The sequence below is a fragment of the Dama dama genome, chromosome 5 (genome assembly GCF_033118175.1).
Source record: "Dama dama isolate Ldn47 chromosome 5, ASM3311817v1, whole genome shotgun sequence".
NCBI classification, from domain to species: Eukaryota; Metazoa; Chordata; class Mammalia; order Artiodactyla; family Cervidae; genus Dama; species Dama dama.
This window is the reverse complement of record NC_083685.1, coordinates 17,134,139-17,154,869: the sequence shown is the minus strand read 5'-3', so window position 1 is coordinate 17,154,869 and position 20,731 is coordinate 17,134,139. Positions and strand designations below refer to the sequence as shown.

At 47.0% G+C, this 20,731-nt stretch overlaps 2 protein-coding genes and 1 long non-coding RNA gene across 9 annotated transcripts in view; 1 reads left to right on the top strand and 2 right to left on the bottom strand.

The window, feature by feature from the left end:
- CIT (citron rho-interacting serine/threonine kinase) overlaps window positions 1–2,477 on the top strand; it is a 171,879-nt gene extending 169,402 nt beyond the window's left edge. For all 6 annotated transcript variants that reach the window (XM_061141899.1, XM_061141897.1, XM_061141896.1 and 3 more), the window contains one exon: window positions 111–2,477. In XM_061141899.1, the coding sequence (XP_060997882.1) occupies window positions 111–134 (24 nt within the window). In that variant the 3' untranslated portion in view covers window positions 135–2,477. The remainder of the gene's footprint in view (window positions 1–110) is intronic.
- LOC133056520 (uncharacterized) lies at window positions 2,112–6,568 on the bottom strand. Its single transcript, XR_009692838.1, has 2 exons — window positions 5,860–6,568; window positions 2,112–5,054 (listed from the first exon to the last, which is right to left on the bottom strand). It is a non-coding gene; the product is annotated as an uncharacterized LOC133056520 (long non-coding RNA).
- A 3,558-nt stretch (window positions 6,569–10,126) lies between these two features.
- On the bottom strand, window positions 10,127–19,509 carry PRKAB1 (protein kinase AMP-activated non-catalytic subunit beta 1). 2 transcript variants are annotated; one of them, XM_061141894.1, is made up of 8 exons: window positions 19,404–19,509; window positions 18,974–19,218; window positions 16,546–16,709; window positions 15,602–15,695; window positions 15,205–15,319; window positions 13,137–13,270; window positions 11,684–11,752; window positions 10,127–11,455 (listed from the first exon to the last, which is right to left on the bottom strand). In XM_061141894.1, exons 2-8 carry the CDS (start codon window positions 19,130–19,132, stop codon window positions 11,378–11,380), a joined length of 813 nt encoding a protein of 270 aa, XP_060997877.1. In that variant the 5' UTR covers window positions 19,133–19,218; window positions 19,404–19,509; the 3' UTR covers window positions 10,127–11,377. The 2 variants fall into 2 exon arrangements, with proteins under 2 accessions (XP_060997877.1, XP_060997876.1); XM_061141893.1 differs by having other exon boundaries at window positions 19,331–19,475.
- Window positions 19,510–20,731: the final 1,222 nt, after the last annotated feature.

The window sequence follows — 20,731 nt, the reverse complement described above, 5'->3', positions numbered from 1 at the left end:
GGAGAGACCGGGTGCTCCTGCAGTATCCCAGTGTGGGCCTCCTGTTTACAAAGTGAGCATGGCGATTTCCGGCTTCTGATGGCTAAATCCCCTCCTCCTCTTGTTCTCAGGTCTGGGACCAGTCTTCAGTATAAATCTCAGCCAGAAAAACCAACTCCTCATGTTGATCTGCAGGAAAACACTATGGAACTCTGCTGAAGGGGACCCCAGCGCCCATCTGCTCAGCCAGCCCCTGGCGCAGCTGGACTCAGGCCCGCCTCAGCACGGACTCCCTGCAGCCAGGAGGGGCAGGGGGCTGGGGCTCCTGGGAGCTGCCGGCACCTCCCTGCAGCCGCCCTCTTTGCACTTTGTTACTCTTTCAGAGCGTTCATAAACTTTTGTACCTAGCTCTAGCCTGTACCAGTTCATCACAGGAAACCAACCTGGGGCTAACTACAACTACAGCGTGGTTAGAATCCTAATTAATAGCTACTTTAAGATCTTAGGGTTGGTTGGGTATTTTTGTTTCTTTTTTTTTTTTTTTTAAAGACAACAGACTTCTTAATAGATTTGAATAGCACCGTATTTCCTGTTGTAGTCATTTGTAGCGAGGTCACACCATCAGGTCTCTGCTACTGAAATGTACGTAGACGAGCCCCTGCTGTCGGCTAACCTCCCGTGCTCACCTCAGTCCACCCTCGTCCAGTCCGTCCTCACAGGTGGCCCTGTCTCACCTGGAGTGACATCTTAGCCAAATGTTTACCGTCCTCATTGCCTTTTATGGCCTTGACGACTTCCCCCCCGCCCCCCGCCCTCCCACCAGCTGAGAATGTACAGAGGTCATCAGGCCTTGCTTGGAGGCAGTGACTTGGGGCCAAGGGACCTCGAGTTTTCCCTCCCTGCCCCTCAGCATCACCCCTGGCCTGCTATCCCTGCTTTCCACGTCGCTTTGGCCAGGAAAGCATGTACTGGACTTGCTCTGAGCCCAGCCCCAAGAGGGCCCTGGGTCCAGGGGCACTCACATCCTGTCCATGACGGTGTGCTGTTCCCGCCTCCCTGGGGTGGGAAGAGATGCCGGAGCTCTGCATGGCGGTTCACTGCATGCGCTGCCCCAAGCCCCAACCTGGCTGCCCACCTTGGGTTGCTCTGCTGATGCACTAGGTCCATCCCATAGCTCCCGCCGAACCGAGACCCTCTGGGACTTGCCAACTCACCGGCCACAAGCTGCAGTCTGTAGCACTGAACAAACGAAAACCAAACGCTCAAGCCTTACGACCAGAGAAGGATTTCAGCAAACCACACCTCACACTTCCACGTCTCCCTGCCGACTCCCTCGCGGATGACTCTGTTCACACACAACCCAGCAGGTTCTACCCCACGAAAACTGTGACTCCCCAGACAAGCCTCTCCCTAGGGCTAGACTAAAACCAGGAAGTTGGAGAAAGAAACCGCCCTCAACTCGCCCACCCCGACTGGGCGGGGAAACCCTCCCTTAGGTGCCCCCTTTCTCTCCTCCGGCGGTGTGAGGTTCCTGGCAACTGGTTAAAGAACCAACCAGAGGCTTCGCTGTTGGCAAGCTAACTAGCGGCCTTATTTCTGCCTTTAATCTCCCACCAGGCCTCTCGCTTCTCCACGCCTCGAACTACCAAGGCAGCCTACCTAGGTAGGCTGACAGATAGACCTGTTCCCACTGCAGCCAGTGAACATGACCACGTTTCAATCCCCCGTCCATGGTTCAGCTCACTTTCCAGATTGCAACCTGGCCCGAGTCCCGGCTCCTTCCTGCTCGTCCCTTAACCGAAGTGCTTTCTCGTCTGAAATGCCCACGGCCCTTCCTCCGTGTCGTCGCATCCTCGGCCAGTGTCACACTGTCGTGTTTTGTGTGTCGCTCTGTCTTCAGGGTCAGATGGCATCCCTTCCCTTTTCCAGGGCAGATCTGACTGAATGTTTGCTGAAGATTTTTTGTCTCTTGGTCCACAAGTATTTGGAGAGGTCACTGGAAATGGTGTTCAGTCTTGGCATTTCATTTAGGATCTCCATGAGAAATGGGCTTCTTAGCCCTCAAAGTGTATATCGTGTGTCTCATTTGTGAAATGCTTCCTGCTATAGAACTAGCTCAAAGACTGTACATATTTACAAGAAACTTTATATTCGTAAAAAAAAAAAAAAAGGAAATTGAATTGGTTTCTACTTTTTTATTGTAAAAGGTGCATTTTTCAACTCTTACTTTCGGTTTCAACGGCGGTGGTTGTGGACAGCCATCTTCACTGGAGGGTGGGGAGCTCCGTGTGGCCACCGCGATGCCAGCAGGAAATATCGTTAAAACAAAACTGCAGTCAAAAGCTTATTAGCATAAGTAAGATTCTAGGTCTCCAAAAGTACAGGCTTTTTCTTCATTACCTTTTTTATTCAGAAAGAGGAAAAGATCACAAGATCCACCTTGAAAGGAATGAACTCTGTTGAATAAATAGTCAAATAAAGCAATGATCTAAAATGTTTGCTTTAGTGCACGACCTCTTCTTAAAGACAGTGTGTAAAACTCCGAACCATCGCCGCTATCAGCCTGAGCTTGTGAGCATGGCATGGCGCCGTCTTTCGAAGATGCTTCTTCAGGGGCTGGGGGGTGGTGTGTGTGGAGAGCCACACAGGGTCAAAGCAGGCCACACTCCTGGAACTGACATGCAGCCGAAGTTCTCTTCCAGAAGGGTGGTGTTTGGGCATTACTTCCAATGAATCATGAACTGGCTATTAAGGTCACAGTATAGGACTGCAGAACTGGAAAGCTCCTTAAGGCAGTCAGGCCACTTTGAAAGGATTACTGGGGAATGGATTACCCAGCTCTCCTATAATGCAGTTAATAAAAACAAACAACAACAACAGGTCACCTTTCAGTTCTTCTTATACATTACGATAAAGTCACAGGGATTTCCTTGGAGGGAGGAATTCGGATCTAGGTAATTTAAAATGTAAATTCTTTTAACTGTGAAGTTCTACAGTCTGCAAGGTAAATTTTTCTAAGATGCTTTAATTTGTTGGTATAAAATTTGTTGAACTAGACAAGCATTGCTTTTGGCAAATGGTACTTTTCTCATGGTTCCTGTTACTTTTGGTCTTCAACTTTTATTTTCCAATGAAGTCAAATTCTGACTTGCAGGGTTGTGGCTGACATGCCCTGCAACAGGAATTGGACTTGCAATTCTATTCTATTCCTCCTTTCTGTTTTACCACTGGGGATAAAAATCTGGCACTTCTAAGAATGAAAATTCAGAAGATGAACAAGTAAAATGTTGGAACCTATCCTCCCTTATAAAATGAGAAGAAATCCACTGAATACCAAACAGCCATTTTAGTCACTGTCCTGAGGATTCTTGGCAGCCACATACCACTTCAGAAACATAAGGTAAATGTGGTATAGTTCCAAAAGAAATGTGCCATAAAGGTTCTCTGGACCCTAAGCAAGGACCTCAAAGAAACAACCAACAAATTACTCAGCCACGCCACGAACTGAGGCCCAGCTGTCCATGTTGCAGTTCCTGCTTAAACACAAAATTGGACGTCATATTTTCTGCTCTTACAACTTAATTTTTATGAGAATAAAGAAGCTGCCTGCAAAGCAAATTTTCTAACTATGAAATTTTAAGGCTCTGGAGACTTAGGCCAAAAAGAGAATGATACAAAAAAAAAAAAGAAAGAAAGAAAAAGAAAAAGAGAATGATACACTTAGCAGGACAGACGAGCGTTTGTCTTTAGAATTGGGCCTCATGACTGACTTGCTTTAGCGAACATTCATGCAGATTTAAGTCTAAAGCAATAATGCTAGGTCTACGGGGGTGGGACTGGCTAAGCTTTACAAACTAGCCTGTTCCAGCAGTTCTAAACTAGGGGTGACTTAGCTCCCTTCCCTCGAGGACACCTGACAGTATCTGTAGACTTTTGTCACAACTGGGGTTACTTCTGGCGACCTTGTGGGCAGAGGCCAGAGATGCTGCTAAATATCCTACAACGCACAAGGTGGCCCACATGCCCACCTTCCACAAAGACTGATCAGGCCTAACATATCAATTAGTGCCATGGTTGAGGAAGATTAGCCTATTCTGGCCTGATTTCTTTCTTGGCAGTTTAAATATTGCTCGTGATGTCTAAAGCATAGAGACTGTGGCCCTAGGCACAGTGTTTACATGAGAAAATGTTTTATCACTTGCCTAGTCAAACGCCGAGGCTTTCATCTTCCGAGGCTGGGGGAGGGCTGAGCAGTAGGAATCTGGAACCGCACATATGGCTTGACTTTCTCTCCAGGCTGTCAATGATTAATGGAACTCCTGTTGGCCCTGGAGGGACTGTGAGAGGGAAGAACTCTGGAAATGACTTTACTGCTGTATACAACTCAGCGTGTGCTTTCAGAGAATCACAAAAAGGGAATACACAGTTGATCCGGGGTACACACAACTGGAGCTATCTCTTGTTCTCACTTGCTGTTGAGTCTCACAGATGACATGGGTGAATTCACTCCCAGCAGGTAGAGATGGCTGGCCTCCTCACCCAGGCTTGGGCCCCCTCTGTCTTCGGGACAGAAAAAGATGAGGTGGCTGTGGGAGCTGAGCTTAGCGGCTGATCCCAGAGACAGGGCACTGGTTCCCCGAGGCTCTGACTCACAGGATCTGTAGACTTTTGATTGTCGCAAACTGGGGTTACTTCTGGCGACCTTGTGGGCAGAGGCCAGAGATACTACTAAATATCCTACAACGCACAAGGTGGCCCACATGCCCACCTTCCACAAAGACTGATCAGGCCTAACATATCAATTAGTGCCATGGTTAAGGAAGATTAGCCAATGGCGACAACTCTTAGAAGGGCCCTTCTGGATGTTTTCACCATTACCTGGGATGACTTGTACATATATTCAGAGCTTCCTATTTCTTCCTGAAGACGATTATAACTAGCATTCCAGAGCAGATGGCTCTAGCTTCTTTTCTTCACTAATCTGCTGATCAAGTGAGGTGCTGTAGAGCTGGATGGAGGGCTGAGTGGTCCAGAGACTTGGGTCTTTATCAATTCACTGAAACCGTTTGTAAACACTGGAGGAGAGTCATGATTCAGGAGAACTGAGTTCATGCTCAGAAATGAAATCATGCTCATCTAGAAGTAACTGAGTTAAACAAAATGAAATTGTGCTTTTCTCCAAAATGGTTTAGCCTCTGACCTCAGCCATGTATGGAATCACTTTGATGTTCTGGGTTTTGCAATTTGGCCCTTGGCATCTTGGAGGTTTCCTAATTGAGCTCATAGTGCTGGTACTTTTTTTCTGACCCCCTGACTTCTTTCCTGTTTGTGGCCATAACCCATTCATGTTGTAAAAGGCTTTGTGGCTCCCAGTGTGAAATGAAAGGAGCCCTAGGGATCACCTAGTGTCTGTCCAACTCCTTCCATTTTTCAGGAGAGGAAACTGGGTTGAGAGAGGTCATATGATCGCCCAAGGTCACACAGCTAGTCAGGCAGTGAACTGGATCGACATCCCTATTCTCGGTCTAGTGTCCACACTCTGGGAGGGGACAGTGGAGGAATGGCCGACTCCAAGGTGAAGCCAGGCTGTGACCTGGTCTTACAGCTATCATCTACACCTTTAAGTGGAACCAGAGGGAAGGAAAAGGCAAGCCTGGATCCTTTGATCTTTGGTTTCAGTATGTTGACATATGGCTGGTTCTGTTTACCTTGAAATACCCATTAACACATTAGGAATTTAAAGACCTTACCCTGGGCTCTGTAACTTCCTCTGTATATACATTTCCGGTGGGAAAAATGTATCTCATTCAAAAGCAACTGGAGTTACGCTTTAATTTTAACCATGTAACCAGTCCTCACCCCTAACAGAGAAAGTGTTACCTGGGTCATAGGACACCTCAATATGGCTTTGCTCCTGTGATTTGGATAAAGCAGGGTCTCCTGTTCCATCTCCATTAAACAGTCTCCATTACTTTTAGCTTCTTGGGTGTACAAACTTTCATCCAGGTCTGTGGGCAGTCTTCTGGAACCACGGGGAACTTCGTTTTGTGTTGCTTTTTAAAGAAAATGGAATGTTTTAGACAAGTGGCTCTGGGGAATGCTGACACCCATTTCCCACTGTTCTGCAGTTTTGCCTCCATTCCCCCAACCTGAAGAGTCAACTCCTCTGGGGGTCCCCTGGGGCTGCAGGGGAGTCTTACTGGGTTTACTGACTCCGAATTAGTTTTTCCATTGGATTTCCAGGTTGGCGTCTTCTGAACTTTGTGAGTAGAGCTGATTGTGGGCTAGATTTTTCAACATGATGTTTCCTCCTGCAGCCTGGAGCTGATGGCTCCCTCTGAGCCCTAACTCAGGGTAGCAACCAGATGCTCTAACCCTTCTTAGGGAAAAGGCAGTGCTTTTCTGGTCCATCTCAGGCAGTGAGCTTCCTTTCCAGGTGGCCTGGAAGCCCGTGGCTGGGTCCTGCCTCCCGCCACCCACCTTCCCCGGTCACCACCAACAGCGCACCAACACAGCAACGGTTTCTTCAGTTCTGGTGCTTCAGTATATCCCTTTTACACCTATAAGCTTAGTTATGTATTTTCTTTTTTTTTTTTTTTTTTTTAATTTTTATTATTATTATTTTTTTTTCCCAGTGGGTTTTGTCATACATTGATATGAATCAGCCATGGATTTACATGTATTCCCAATCCCGATCCCCCCTCCCACCTCCCTCTCCACCCGATTCCTCTGGGTCTTCCCAGTGCACCAGGCCGGAGCACTTGTCTCGTGCATCCCACCTGGGCTGGTGATCTGTTTCACCATAGATAGTATACATGCTGTTCTTTTGAAATATCCCACCCTCACATTCTCCCACAAAGTTCAAAAGTCTGTTCTGTATTTCTGTGTCTCTTTTTCTGTTCTGCATATAGGGTTATCGTTATCACCTTTCTAAATTCCATATACATGTGTCAGTATGCTGTAATGTTCTTTATCTTTCTGGCTTACTTCACTCTGTATAAGGGGCTCCAGCTTCATCCATCTCATTAGGACTGGTTCAAATGAATTCTTTTTAATGGCTGAGTAATATTCCATGGTGTATATGTACCACAGCTTCCTTATCCATTCATCTGCTGATGGGCATCTAGGTTGCTTCCATGTCCTGGCTATTATAAACAGTGCTGCGATGAACATTGGGGTGCACGTGTCTCTTTCAGATCTGGTTTCCTCAGTGTGTATGCCCAGAAGTGGGATTGCTGGGTCATATGGCAGTTCTATGTCCAGTTTTTTAAGAAATCTCCACACTGTTTTCCATAGCGGCTGTACTAGTTTGCATTCCCACCAACAGTGTAAGAGGGTTCCCTTTTCTCCACACCCTCTCCAGCATTTATTGCTTGTAGACTTTTGGATAGCAGCCATCCTGACTGGCGTGTAATGGTACCTCATTGTGGTTTTGATTTGCATTTCTCTAATAATGAGTGATGTTGAGCATCTTTTCATGTGTTTGTTAGCCATCTGTATGTCTTCCTTGGAGAAATGTCTGTTTAGTTCTTTGGCCCATTTTTTGATTGGGTCATTTATTTTTCTGGAATTGAGCTGCAGGAGTTGCTTGTATATTTTTGAGATTAGTCCTTTGTCTGTTTCTTAGTTATGTATTTTCAATTATATTTTGAAGATATGTGATCCATAAAAATAAACTCAAAATGGCTCAAAGACCCAAATGTAAGCCATAACACCATAAAACTAGAAGAGAACACAGGGGAAACACCCTGACATAAATCATAGCAATATTTCCTTAGGTCAGTCTCCCAAGGCAAAATAAATAAAAGCAAATATAGACAAATGGGACCTAATTAAACTTAAGCTTTTTGCCCAGCAAAGGAAACCATCAACAAAACAAAAAGACAGCTGGCAGAATGGGAGAAAATATCTGCAAATGACATAACCAATGAGTTAATTTCCAAAATATACAACCAGCCCATACAACATATATCAAAAAAACAAACAACCCAGTCAAAAAACAGACAGATGACTTGAATAGATGTTTTTTTTCCAAAGATGACATATGCAAAGATGCTCAACATTGCTAATTATCAGAGAAATGCAAGTCCAAACCATAACGAGGTATCACCTCGCACAAGTCAGAACGGCCATCATCAGTAAAAATAACAAATGCTCCAGAGGGTGTGCAGAAATGGGAACCTTCCAACACTGCTGATGGGAATGCAAATTGGTGCAGCCAGTATGGAGAACAGAATGGGGGGTTCATTAAAAAAAAATAAAAAATAGAGCTACCACATGATCCAGCAATTCCACTCCTGGGTATATATCCAGAAAAAGACGAAAACACTAATTAGAAAAGAACACGTACCTGTGTTCATACTAGCACTACTTAAAATAGCCACGACATGGAAGCAACCCAAGTGTCCACCAACAGATGACTGACTTAAGACGAGGGGTGTGTGTGTGTCCCCAGTGGAACATACTAAAACATAAAAACAAATGAAACAGTCATTTACAGCAACATGGATGGACCTAGAGATTCTTATGCTTAGTGAAATGAGTCAGAAACACAAGTACTATAGGCTATGTGGAATCTAAAAACAATACAAATGAATGCATAGACACAACAGAAACAGACTCAGACACGGAAAACAAAATTATGGTCACCAAAGAAAGGGGGCAAACCAATTAGGGGTATAGAATTAACAGATACAAACTACTACACAGAAAATAGATAAGCAACAGGTATTTACTGCATAGGATAGGGAACTATACCCAGTGTCTTATAATAATATACAATAAAACACAATCCACAAAAATACTGAATCACCATGCTGTAGACCTGAAAATTAACACAACACTATAAAAGCAATTGTGCATGCATCCTCAGTCATGCCCAACTCTTTGCGACCCTATGGACTGTAACTAGCCAGGCTCCTCTGTCTATGAGATTCTCCAGGAAGAATACTGGAGTGGGTTGCCTTTTCCTATTCCAGGGGATCTTCCCGACCCAGGGATCGAACCCAAATCTCTTGTGTCACCTATATTTGCAGGAGGATTCTTTACTGCTGAGCCACTTGGGAAGCCTATAAAATCAACTATATTTAAATGGGGCTTCCCTGATAGCTCAGTTGGTAAAGAATCTGCGTGCAATGCAAGAGACCCTGGTTTGATACCTGGGTCGGGAGGATCTGCTGAAGAAGGGATAGGCTACCCACTCCAGTATTCTTGGGCTTCTCTTGTGGCTCAGCTGGTAAAGAATCTGCCCATAATGCAGAAGACCTGGGTTCAATCCCTGGGTTGGGAAGATCCCCTGAAGGGAATGGCTACCCACTGCAGTATTCTGGCCTGGAGAATTCCATGGAATATACAGTCCATGGGGTCACAAAGAGTCAGACACAACTGAGTGACTATCACTTTCAATAATTAAAAAAATACATCCAGTTTTGGAAAGAGGATTTTTGCATTATTTCCTCAGTCTACTTATATAACCCCTCCATTCCCTAAATCTAGGGTTCCCACATCACTTGGATATTCAGGGTAAGATGGCTAAGTACACAGGTAGGGATGTTTTGTAAGCTACTGTCCACCTCAAGTGACCAGATGACCTCGGGGATTCCCTTATCTCCTAAATCTACTTCCATGTTTCCTGCGGCTGGGAAGAAAAGCCTTATTAAAGAGACACTGTAACCTTCCATCTTTTTGGTAGAAGGGACAGAGGCCCTTTTAGCTGGTGAGAGTAGCTGACTCCAGAACATCCTGTGGTCTTCCAAGCAGAGGGTCATGATCCCAGGCTCCCGTGGTGCTTGCTAATGAGCAAGACTTCTGACCTGAGGATGCTGCCAACTTGGGCAAGCCAGGGACTTTCACTACTGCCTCTCCTCAGCTCCTGCTGTGAGCAGCTCCAAGGGGCTCAATTTTATAGCCTCTTAATAGCCTTCTAACCTGTGTGCAGAACAGTTGGGTCAGGGAAAGGCCCCCAGCACTGCAGAGAGCCGAGCTTCCCTGGCTTCTCATCCCAGAATGCCAAAAGGACGGCACCATTTTCAATGTGTGCCAAGGTGGGAAAAAGACTGAAGAGCACTGCACCGAATAGACCTCGGGGAGAGCACCAGTCTCCTCCAGATGACAGCGTGAAATCAGAGCTTCCCTTAAGTGCACGTCCTTTATCTTTACAAAGCTTTATTGGAACCTGTACATCAGGGTGACAGTTGTCCAGTGCTTTGAAAACAGTGACAAAGAAGGGCACGAGTCCTGAACACCAGGGAGCTGGCTCCTCCCGTCTCCCAGCAGGGACACAGACGGACGACAGCTTCTGCTGACCCGGGGACGGGAGCCTCGGTCACAGGCACATCTCCGGCTGTGTAGAGAGGTTTGCTTTGGTCCAAAGGATGTCTTCCTGATACAAAATCACAAGGCGGCCACAACTGCTAACTTCCTTGCAGAATAAGCAACACCAGTTGCTGCAGCCCTCTTTGCTGAGTAGGCATCAGGGGTCCCAAGCAAGGTGGCACAGGGTAGGGTAGGGTGCCTCTCTACAATTTTCTGGGTGACGGTGCCACCTCGTTACGGTTCGCCGAAAAAGCCGGACACCCTTCTGGCTAGCAGTGGTCAGTCCACAGGATCACCCAGCTTAAAGGAGGAATCCGGCCATGGTTTTCTGAGTCTGTTCTGAGAACAGATTATTGCTCAGCACAGGTCACATGATTGAGTCTAGTTGGGGTGATTTAAAAATTGCCCTAAGGCTGTATAGTCAGCCACTGCTGGTTTAAAAAAACAAAAACCACTTGATGCACATAAGCGTAAGAAACAATTGTAAAACTTCATCTGGAAATCAGACAAAGTCTAATTTCTACAGAAATACACCTCCCTGCAGCAGGGAGTGGAGGACGACCTATTGCTTGATTTCAGGAGACAGGCAGGACCAGCACCCACTTGCTGGCGGGTCTGGCCAGGCCCTGGCAGGGACGCGTCAACACCAACACACCACTGATAAGAGATTCTCTGCAGCCTTGGGACCTGCTCCCCAGATTTTCACTAGCACAGCTTTCATCAGCTAGTGTTCATTTTTGGCTTAAGAAAAATCTCCACATTCATGGGGTTTAAATTTAGGCCTGCACCATCCTTCACACTGCAGGGTGGGAGCTGCAGACCTCTGCTCCCCCTACTCCACCCTCAGCCTCGAGGAGCCCCGGGGCTCACAGCCACTGGGTGCTGAGGGCACTGTTACAGACCAAGGCGCTTCAGGAGCTGCTGTGTCTGGAACAAACCTTCAGGCAGGTGTAGGCCGGGTATGAAATGCCTTATAAAGAGTGTGAAATGGGAAATTTACAGTCCGTTCCGTCTAGCGAAGAGCATGCATGCGTGGAGCCTGGAGGTGCACGCTGTGCCTGGGCCCCTGGCGGCTCCCACCTCTTCATATGGGTTTGTATAACAAGGTGGTGACGTATTTTTTCTTGTACCGGTGGGTCGCGCTGAGCACCATCACTCCATCCTGAGGAAGATGGTAGAAATCATCAAAGGCAGGGCTAAGTCAGGATGCTCAGATTTTAGGGAACATGGGAATAATCAAGAGGGCAGCACAAATACAAGTTCCTGGGCCTGGGCCCAGAAGCTGCCCTCCAGGTAAGGACTTCAGGCCATTCCATCACTGGGGGCAGGGGGCCCTCAGGGCAAGAAACACAGCGGCTCAGATGGTAACAACAGTAACAAAGGTCCTCACCTTGATGGAGAGCGCATAGAGGTGGTTCAGCATGACGTGGTTGGGTTCAGGGAGCAGAGCCGGGTCGCACTGCGGGGGCAAAAGCAGACGTGCACTCAGGACCCAGAAATCACCGAGATTCTCCCGTGTTTCACGAGACTGGATTTCAAAGGGAAGGAGGCAGGCTCTCAGGCCCCTTTCTCCCTAAGTCAGGCAGTGAAAGGGGAGTGAGGGGTGACTAAGCGGAGCTCTTGGGGTGCCTGCCGGGCACACCAGTGTGCATCTCTGATCAGGCTTCATCTTGGTCTCTAGAGCGTGGGCCATGGCTCTGCCCTCTTGTTGGAGGAGCAGAGAGAAAACTGCACTGCAGGTGCTTTTAAAGAAAGCTGGAAAATAAAAACTACACTCCAGGCTCCTGAGCACTGGGTTGCAAGTCTCTGAGACTCAGATGGTGAGCCTGAAGAAAGCACTGGATGACTGGGGGCGGGGAAGATGTGCTGTTGCTTCACACAAGCTCATATACTGGACCCAAAATGTTGCCACATCTTCCTATTTTTAAAGAGAAGTCAGAATCCAGAGTATTTTCAACGTACACTCCCCAGTTTTATAAATGCTAAAGTACCTGACAAAAGCTGGCGCAGCTATCAGATGTGTGCATGGGACTGCTCTCCACACAGGAGTGGGGTGGGACCTGGTGCCCAAGGGCAGTGAGCCCCCACGGAATACCCGTGATCGCTGCAGATGCCAGCACGTGTAGGCTTCCAAGGCCCGCACCTTAGCACACGTGCACCCTCTTCTGTGTGGCACCCAGAACAGCAGCATGATTACCTTCTCACCTAACAGGCGTGTGTGTTTTAGGTGGTGGCTTGGACCAAGCAGAACATCTGGATTCCCAAGAATTACGACTACACTGCTCAGTCCAGAGCGGGGAAACCAGGCAGTTCAGGTTAAATGGGATGGAAAGTTAGGGTGCTCTTAACTTTAACAAAGTGCTCCTCAGGATCCAGGAGAAGGCATGCTTCTTATCAGCAGTAACATCAATTACCAGGGGCCATATGCATTACCCACAGACTCCAAATTTTGATCCAGGAGCAATGACGCTTCTGGAAGCAATTCGGTGATTAAAACAAGATTCTAAAATTTAAGGGCCAGAGGAAGAATTCCATCATCACGTAGCTTACTGAGAAGAGGGGGTTACATATTTTGTCACGAAATTAAAAAGGAACGAGGCTCAGGCTAGATGGGGGTGGAACACAAGAGGAAGAGCTCAGAAAGGCAGCGTGGGATGGGGAGGCGGAGTCCTCTCTGGGAGCATTTTGTGAGCAGCCCTTTCCCGTATCAGAGGTGGACCTGGCATGAACACTGATGGGCGACACTGAACATTTTCACCAGCTGCTTTGCCAGAGGTGGCCAGAAGGGAGCGGCGGAACGTAACCATGGAGGATGGTCTGGGAAACGTCTGGGTAATACTCACAGAAATGCCCGTGTCCTTGTTTAGGATGACTTGGAGGAGATGTGGTGGGAGGATGGGAGGCGCTTTAAACCGCTCCTCTGGTTTCGAGATGTAGGGCTCCTGATGGTAGGGTCCCGGCGGGGAACTGGACAACTCTGGGGGGAGATGGCCACAGGACATTTACTTGAAAAACTGGAGTTCTGGGTCAGAGTCACAGGAAGCTGGTCACAGTGACCCGACCCGACAGCCACACAGGGTAACACTTCCTCCTCGCTGCAGGTGGGGCCAGCAAACACCTCAAAGAAGCTCAAGGCTTCTAGTGAGGCTTACGTGGCTAGGACCAAGTTAGGAGCACTGCCAGCCAGAATAAAAACAAAGATAGGCAACCTGTTGACACAGGGGCAAGGGCACATTTCAAAACTAAAACAAGAAGTTGAAAACCTGACCTCTAAAGGCTCTCTGCTTCTACCGCTCTCAGGTTCTTTTTTTTTTTTTTTGCATTCCAGCTAGTATTTTTTTTTTTTTTTTTAATTGTAGTGGTTTTTGCCATACATGGACATGAACCAGCCTCAGGTTCTTTTCAAACTCATGCTTGAGTATATCACTTATACAGATATATTAAGCTTCTAGCAGTGTGGTATTTTGAAAACAGAAGCCGCTCACTCAGTGATCTCTGGCCAGCTTGCAGGCACTGAGCTGTGATCCAAAGGACACTGGGGATGCACGTGGCCACCTGAGACTTGTGCTGTTCACGTAAAGCTGAGATGGCCTGGCTCCGCAAACTCCTTCCTCGTTGCTTTCCAGGGGACAGACTCCCTTCACACAACCCAGCCCCACCACAGCAGGAAACAGAAAGGCACTGAGGGCAGGAAACTGAGCCATTGGGAATTAATATGTATTTTGAGTAAGGGAGTATCTGAGTATGAGAAGAGCATGGAGAGTCTGAAGCTGGTTTACCAGCTTTCCACCCCCCAGGTGACCTCTGCTGCAGAACCTTGACTAAAACCTTTGGTATGTGGCCTAAAATTTCACTTATCAGCAAGTAAAGGTATCTGGGCATTCCCCCAATTCCCACTTATCTGACTAAGAAATGACTTCTCTCAAAGATCACTTAGCTATGGATAGTGGAGGATGCTATTTTTTGATGTCCGAGTCCTGTTCAATGACCTGACTTGTCAGCCACGTGGTCCACCTGCTGGTGAGAGTTCTGAGCTGATAAACAGTAAGAGATCCCGGGGGCAAATCTCTGGGCCCAGGCAGGTAAGGGAAGACTCAACCTTCAAACTGAACTGAACCTGTTTTCCTAGACAGTCAGGCACACTCCTGGGGGATCTCTGCCCCACCTCCCACAGGGGTCCTGGAGCTGTGTAAAGCCCTGCTGGAGGGGGCAGAGCTCTGGTGATGACATGGCACATGCCGACACGTCCTTCTCCCTGCCTTCACGTGCCGTTTCCGAGTAGTTTCTTCCTGTGGGTCTGGATGGAAAGCAACTTACTGAATGACTGATGACTGGAGGACTCTTGGAAGAAGGGCACGTTTTACTAGGACCCTGACCCAGCAGGCTGTGTGGTGCAGCCTGTTTTGTGGTGAGCCTCCTCCTCTGAAGGGATTCTGACAAGGTGCGAATGGAATATGCTAGTGACAGCCAAGGTCACTGAGGGGTCTATTTATCACCTGGCAGGCTAAAACTCTCTAGGAGCCCCAAGTGGACAGGCACCCCCCAGTGCCGGCCCCTCACCAACCCAATGCTACTCTCTAGGGCCTTATGGGCCTGCCGCTGGCACAAGAGCAAACTCTGGTTCCATTTCCAGTGTCTGCTTTCTGTGGCCAAGCAGGCCTGCTAAATCCTAGAGATGACCACCCCCCCGCCCCGCCCCGCCCCCAAATGACTTACTGCTCCCTCAGAGATAGATTTCAGCAAGTTGGCCAAACACAGAGTTAGAAATTAGCTTTGTGGCTCTTTGGGGAGATACTCACGTCCACTGATTGGGTGGCTCCCGCTCAAGAGGGAGAGGCAAGGAAAACAAGCGTAATTCAAAATGACACAGCCCCCACCTGCACACATGTGGTATAAAATAACTGTTCATACCAGAAACGTCAGAGCACTTTTGGGAATCCACCATTAAAGCATCAAACACTTCAAAGTCAGTTTTCTTCACTTGAATGATGTTGTTGACTGTGCCAAGCTGGCTGGTGACCACTGGCTGGGAAGAGACAGACAGGTAGAAATCATAACGCAGAATGTCTCCAAAAGTATTCCTTAGAGGATTTAGCATTCCTGGTGGGAAGGCTTCATCTCCTGGCCCGCCGACTGGCTCATCCAAGTCAAGGATGCCAACAGGCTGACAATGAGCACTGCTATCTAGCTCAGTCACACACGGGACTTCTACCAGCAAGACAGAGGGACCTGGCAACTGTCTCTGAGGGTAGGCCACGAGCTTGAATTGTGTGGGCAGCCAGAGGACCAAGAGCGGGAGGAAGAGTACCTCGGAAGGGTCGTGTGTCCACTGACCATCCACAAAGAACTTGTACTGATGCTCTCCTTCCGGCAGATCCAGGATAGCTACAAAGTTATTGTGGCTGTAAGAGAAAAAGGAAGCAGAGGGTGCCAATAGGGTGAGCTGCACTCTGAGCTGACTTGCAAAACCAGCCATGGAAAAAAACAAAGCTTCCAGGTAAAATCAAGAGTTCAGCCACAGAAGAAATAAACATTTTTTAACCAACTCAGACAATTCATTATAATGATCTCAGTACAGAAAAGCTACCACGAAGTAGCAACGTAAGAGGTTTCCTGGAAAACTCGCTTTGCCCAAATAACAGGAATCTACATTCCTACCATCAAAAACTCAACAAACAGGCATTTGTCCTCCTGCTATGTGCAAAGTAACACCTGGCAGTCTGGATGCCAAGGAGGACAGCAACACAAGATAAGCAGCAGGCTGCCTGCCAAGTTTTACCCTTTGTCAGTTTGCCTAGCGCAGGACAGGGGATCAATTTCACAGGATGTCCAAAGTTCCCTACAGAAACTTGTACAACTACTAACAAAAAAAAGGTTCCAGGAAAACCTCTCTCATTTGATTGTTTTCTTCCCTTGACGGGCATGACTTATAACTGGGCTGAGTGGCTCCCTCCTACACCATCTGGACTCCTGGAAAAGCAGGCAGTTCCCTGTCAAGAATCAGGCCCAGCCTGGTTCTGTGTGAAACAGAAAGGTGTCTGTGAAACAGAAACCCTCATAACGAAGTGATGTTTTCTTCTAAGTGTGTTTTTTGGGTGTGAGATTTTAACCCAGTGAATTATTAAGCATGACTATTTTTCCATTCAGCATCTACTTTATAAAAACATCCTCTTCTGTTCACCCACAGGGATCATCCGGAAACCAGAGTATCCCTGGGTTAAGACAAATATGTGAACATGTCCAGGCGAATACCTTCTTGTGAGGGGAAGTTTACTCCAGTTGTTAAAGGACCCAGACAAGTAAACTTCCTTTCCACCACCCGTCCATCGAAAAACAGTTGGCCGAGCCTGGGCGGGAGCTTTGTCGTTCACTTCCAGATCGTGCTGCCAGGCCAGGAACTCTTCCTTCTCTGGAGCCTAGAAATAGAGCAGTTTACTCAGGAACAGGGAGCCATTAGTAAGAGACCGTCACCTTAATACTGACAGTTTGTTCTGAAGAGGCAGCTGTTACTACCCAGGTTTATATTCCAGCCCATTAACTCACCAGCTGTACCTCAGTTTTCCCACTTGCAAAATGGAGAGAATAAAAGTAATTCTTAAGGTTGTGAAGGCTGACAGAGTCCATGTAAAATGCTCTGCATAGGGTCTGATCCAGGGTAGGTGCTTCATAATTAATAGCTATTGTTATTGCTGTTATTCAAGGGGTTTACATCAAAACTTGAGAAATGCTAAAACTCACTTGGAAGAAGGCAGCAACGAATTTGAGACTAGCTTAATAAATGTCATTTTCTTCTCTTAATTAAGCAAGATTTAAAATACATGAAAATTTATCAGGGACAATTCCAGAGCTTTCAGCTTGACAACTGGCAGATCCAGGCGCTGAGGGAGAGAAAAGCTATCCACTGAGTGCCATCCAGGCACCACAGAGGAAAAGGTGAGAAAAGACACAGACGGACCCTCATGAAACGATAACTTCCTGTGTGGGCGGCGCTGTGTAAGGGAGGTATTCTGGGATGAGAGAAATGACCACATTAACTCTCAGTGAAAGATAGGTAGTTTTGGATCTCTTACAGTTTTTCCTAGTCAGGAGCCAGAGTAGGAGTTCTAGGCTGTGACAGACTCTTAAAAGGTCTAGAGCAAGCTTCTAGCACCTTCATTTCAAATATTGCATTCTTTGCTACAGATTAAAGAATAACAGACTGGTATCACTTTCCACTGAGGGTGTGATAACTAACCACTGTCAAAACGTTGACCTAGTACAGTTAAAAAGAATCCATGACTTTTTTTTTTTTTGTATCTAGGCATTTAATCCAATGTGTCTCCTATATCTTTCAGTGACTTCTATGGAAATGACAGGGGGAGTTATTTAAAATAACTCTGTACAGATCACTTGTTATGTTAAACACTTCTTGTAAAGAGTTTTAATTCGGCAAAAGAACAGATACTTCTTAAAGAAAGTAGTTTGATAGTTTGATTCTTATGGAGTCTTAAACAGGCACCTTTGGGTCAAAATTATTTCCTGGGGAAGAGATATCAAACTGCTGGGAAAAGGATTCCAAAGTTCACTTTGCACACACCCTCGGGAACGCAACAAACTCAGAAAGCAAGTTGAAATGACAGGCTGGAGGGCCAAGGAAAGCAGACTCTTCATAGTCAGCCTCAAAGCTAAGTTTCAGGTGAGGAAATAAGATAATAACGTGGCCACCCACTCCAACATCTGAGGAAACACAAGCACAACTGGAATGACCTGCCAGACAATTAGCCTAATGGACAGTGATGATTAACAGGCAGCTAGAAACTAACAGGACTTTGGTGGGAGGAGGGGGTATTTGTCATCTTTCCTTAACTGACTGTCCCTTAAGCATTTAGTTCATTTCTTTAGGCTATACCACATACATAGCAGTTGCCAGAATCACTGAGTATTCTTGGACTGGGCTCTGTCCCTAGAAGCAGACCACAAGAGGTGGTTAGCAGGAGAGCAGCTAGAGCAAGAAATCGAGAATTATCTTCAGTTTATTATGAGTTAAAGCAGACAGGAGCAGGACATCTAAGTTTGGCCTGCAAAAATGTTTGCTTTGGCCTGTTTAAAATATTAAGTCATATATAAACAACAGGAGAGAGAAGCTGAGTAGCAGTTGGCTGACTCCTTTAGACTGATGTTTCACTTATTCACTGACCTCCAGAAGTCAAATTACTCTTCTGTGCCTGCTCTCAAGAGTGAACCACAAATCTTCTGCATAACTAAAGACCTCTGGCAGCCATAGTCAGCTATTCAACTCTTATGTTCACTTTACACGTGTTCTCCAAAACTGAAAATAAACTGTAAAACTACAACAAAAGGCTCCATAAGCCTACTTAAAAGTGGTGGAAGATTCCTGAGAGCTGTGAAATTAATTATACCTAAGAGAAAAGCAGAGACTGGGGCTCAATTACTGCTAGTGCCACGATCTTAATTAATCAAGAATCTGAGCCTGTCTCAGCGCTGCCTTTTCCTTAATGATGTTAAACGAAGTGAATTCCTTCCCCCTCGGGGAGACTTTCTCATATCAGTAATTAGACATAAGTTACTGAGCTAAGAGGGCTCTTCCACTTCTTAATTAGAAGGAATAGGGCGGGGGGGGGGGGATCTAGTAGATTTCAATAACAGTTAAGGGGAATCAGATTGTCCCACTCGCCATTACCTTGATTTCCTCAGAGTGAAAGAGGTCGGCGTCCTCGGGACTGTCCATCAGGATCTTGGGCCTGTCTCCATCCTTGGAGCCCCCCGAGCTGTCCCTTCGGGGTGTCTTGTGGCCGCCCTGCCGGTCCAGCGCAGCGCGCTCGCTGCTCGTGTTGCCCATGGCGAGGGTCTACGGGGACACTGGCAAGCCGAAGGGGCCTCACTCCAGGAGAGAGACAAGGGACACCCAGGATCTTCACCAGGACCCTAGGGAAGAGGCAGATCACTAGGTACCACAGCCCGCAGGCTAAGGTTCGGGGTCGGGATCCAGACTGAGCCGGGACGGCAAGATTGAAGAGGTCTCACAAAGGCGCTTCACCTGCTCAGACAGCCGGCGACGCGAACCCACCTACAACTAAGATAATCCGACAGTCCCCAAACAACTCCCCAACCTCTTAGAAACTTCCGCTTCCGGCACTTCCTCAAAGGGACCCGACCCACAGAGTTGGGGGTGGTTGAGGCTGGAGAAGCGCGCGAGGCCAACTCGACCTCACTTCCGCTTCCGGTCCAGGTCTGCGCACGGGCAAGCTCCCCAGACAGACCCGCGGGGTTCGGAGAGCGCAGTCGCAATCGGCCGCTCAGGCCAGCACTGGGCGAAGCTGCTGACGGCCAGCAGGGGGCGCAGAAGCGCGCAGGCTATCTGGGCTTCGGTCCCGCGCTGGCACGAGTTGTCTTTGCTCACTTCCAGTTGATTCTACACTTTACAGCCAAAGGATCGTCCTAAAGGGTAAATCTAATTAAAAGACTCCTTAAAGCCCTTTAATGCGCTAGCTCTCATGCCTTTGAGTGCCTTAGAATCATGTGAAGTGCCTGTTCAAAATGCATATTCACATGTCCCTAATCTCCTAAAATTATGATTGGGAAGCTCTGGCGTGGGGTCTGCATTTCAATAAGCACTCTAGGTGATTCTGATGCAGGTAGTCTTGTAGGTGTTTGAGAAAATCACAGACCGTTAAGCTCCCTGGAAATTTTTCACGTCCAGTAGCTTGGGAGTTGTAAAATTTTGGAATTATTAGTGTGTTTTCAAATAATTGAATGCACAGCCTTTTGACAGGTAATTCTGCAAGCTATTTTAAAATCACTTTGAACATCATTCTGCATAAAATGCATTTATTTATTAATGTTTGTCTTTCACTATGGCAGGTGCTTCAGCAAGAAGAATGTTATACATATGTGGGACTAAAATATTCTAATCTTCTCACTTGTTAGTCACTGTTAGGATTTACGGTGGTGGTGGTGGTAGGTGTGTGTGTGTGTTGTATTGTTTTTGCATGTGAGTATCTCAAAGTGCTTTGCATTTGCTGGGCCTGAGCATGCACTTTTTCCATTGAACATGTAGTACCTACATAGTGCCGGACATTGTATGAAGTAAATAGGAAACACAGATGACTAAGATATGGGGAATTTGGCAGTATCTAAAAAAAAATAAAGGGACTTCCCTGGTGGTCCAGTAGTTAAGAATGTGCCTTGCAATGCAGGAGACTAGGGTTCAATCCCTGGGTCTGGGAACTAAGATCCCACATGCCATGGAGCAACTATTGAACTTGCTCACCTTGGAGCCTGTGCACAACTAGAGTCCGTGTGCCACAACCACTGAACCTGCACACCACAACTAGACAGTCTGTTTGCCACAACGAAAAGATCCTGCCAGTCACAAGGAAGATCCTGTGTGCCACAACTAAGACCTGATGCAATCAAATAAATAATAAAAAAAATAAAT

Bases quoted from the DNA above. Each gene is read 5' to 3' on its own strand.
- PRKAB1 (XM_061141894.1), bottom strand. From the start codon at position 19,132: ATGGGCAACACGAGCAGCGAGCGCGCTGCGCTGGACCGGCAGGGCGGC. The intron at 11,753-13,136 runs GTGAGTATTACC...TTGCCCCCGCAG, and splicing joins ACAAGGACACGGGCATTTCT to TGCGACCCGGCTCTGCTCCC. The intron at 11,456-11,683 runs GTGAGGACCTTT...CATCTTCCTCAG, and splicing joins TCTATGCGCTCTCCATCAAG to GATGGAGTGATGGTGCTCAG.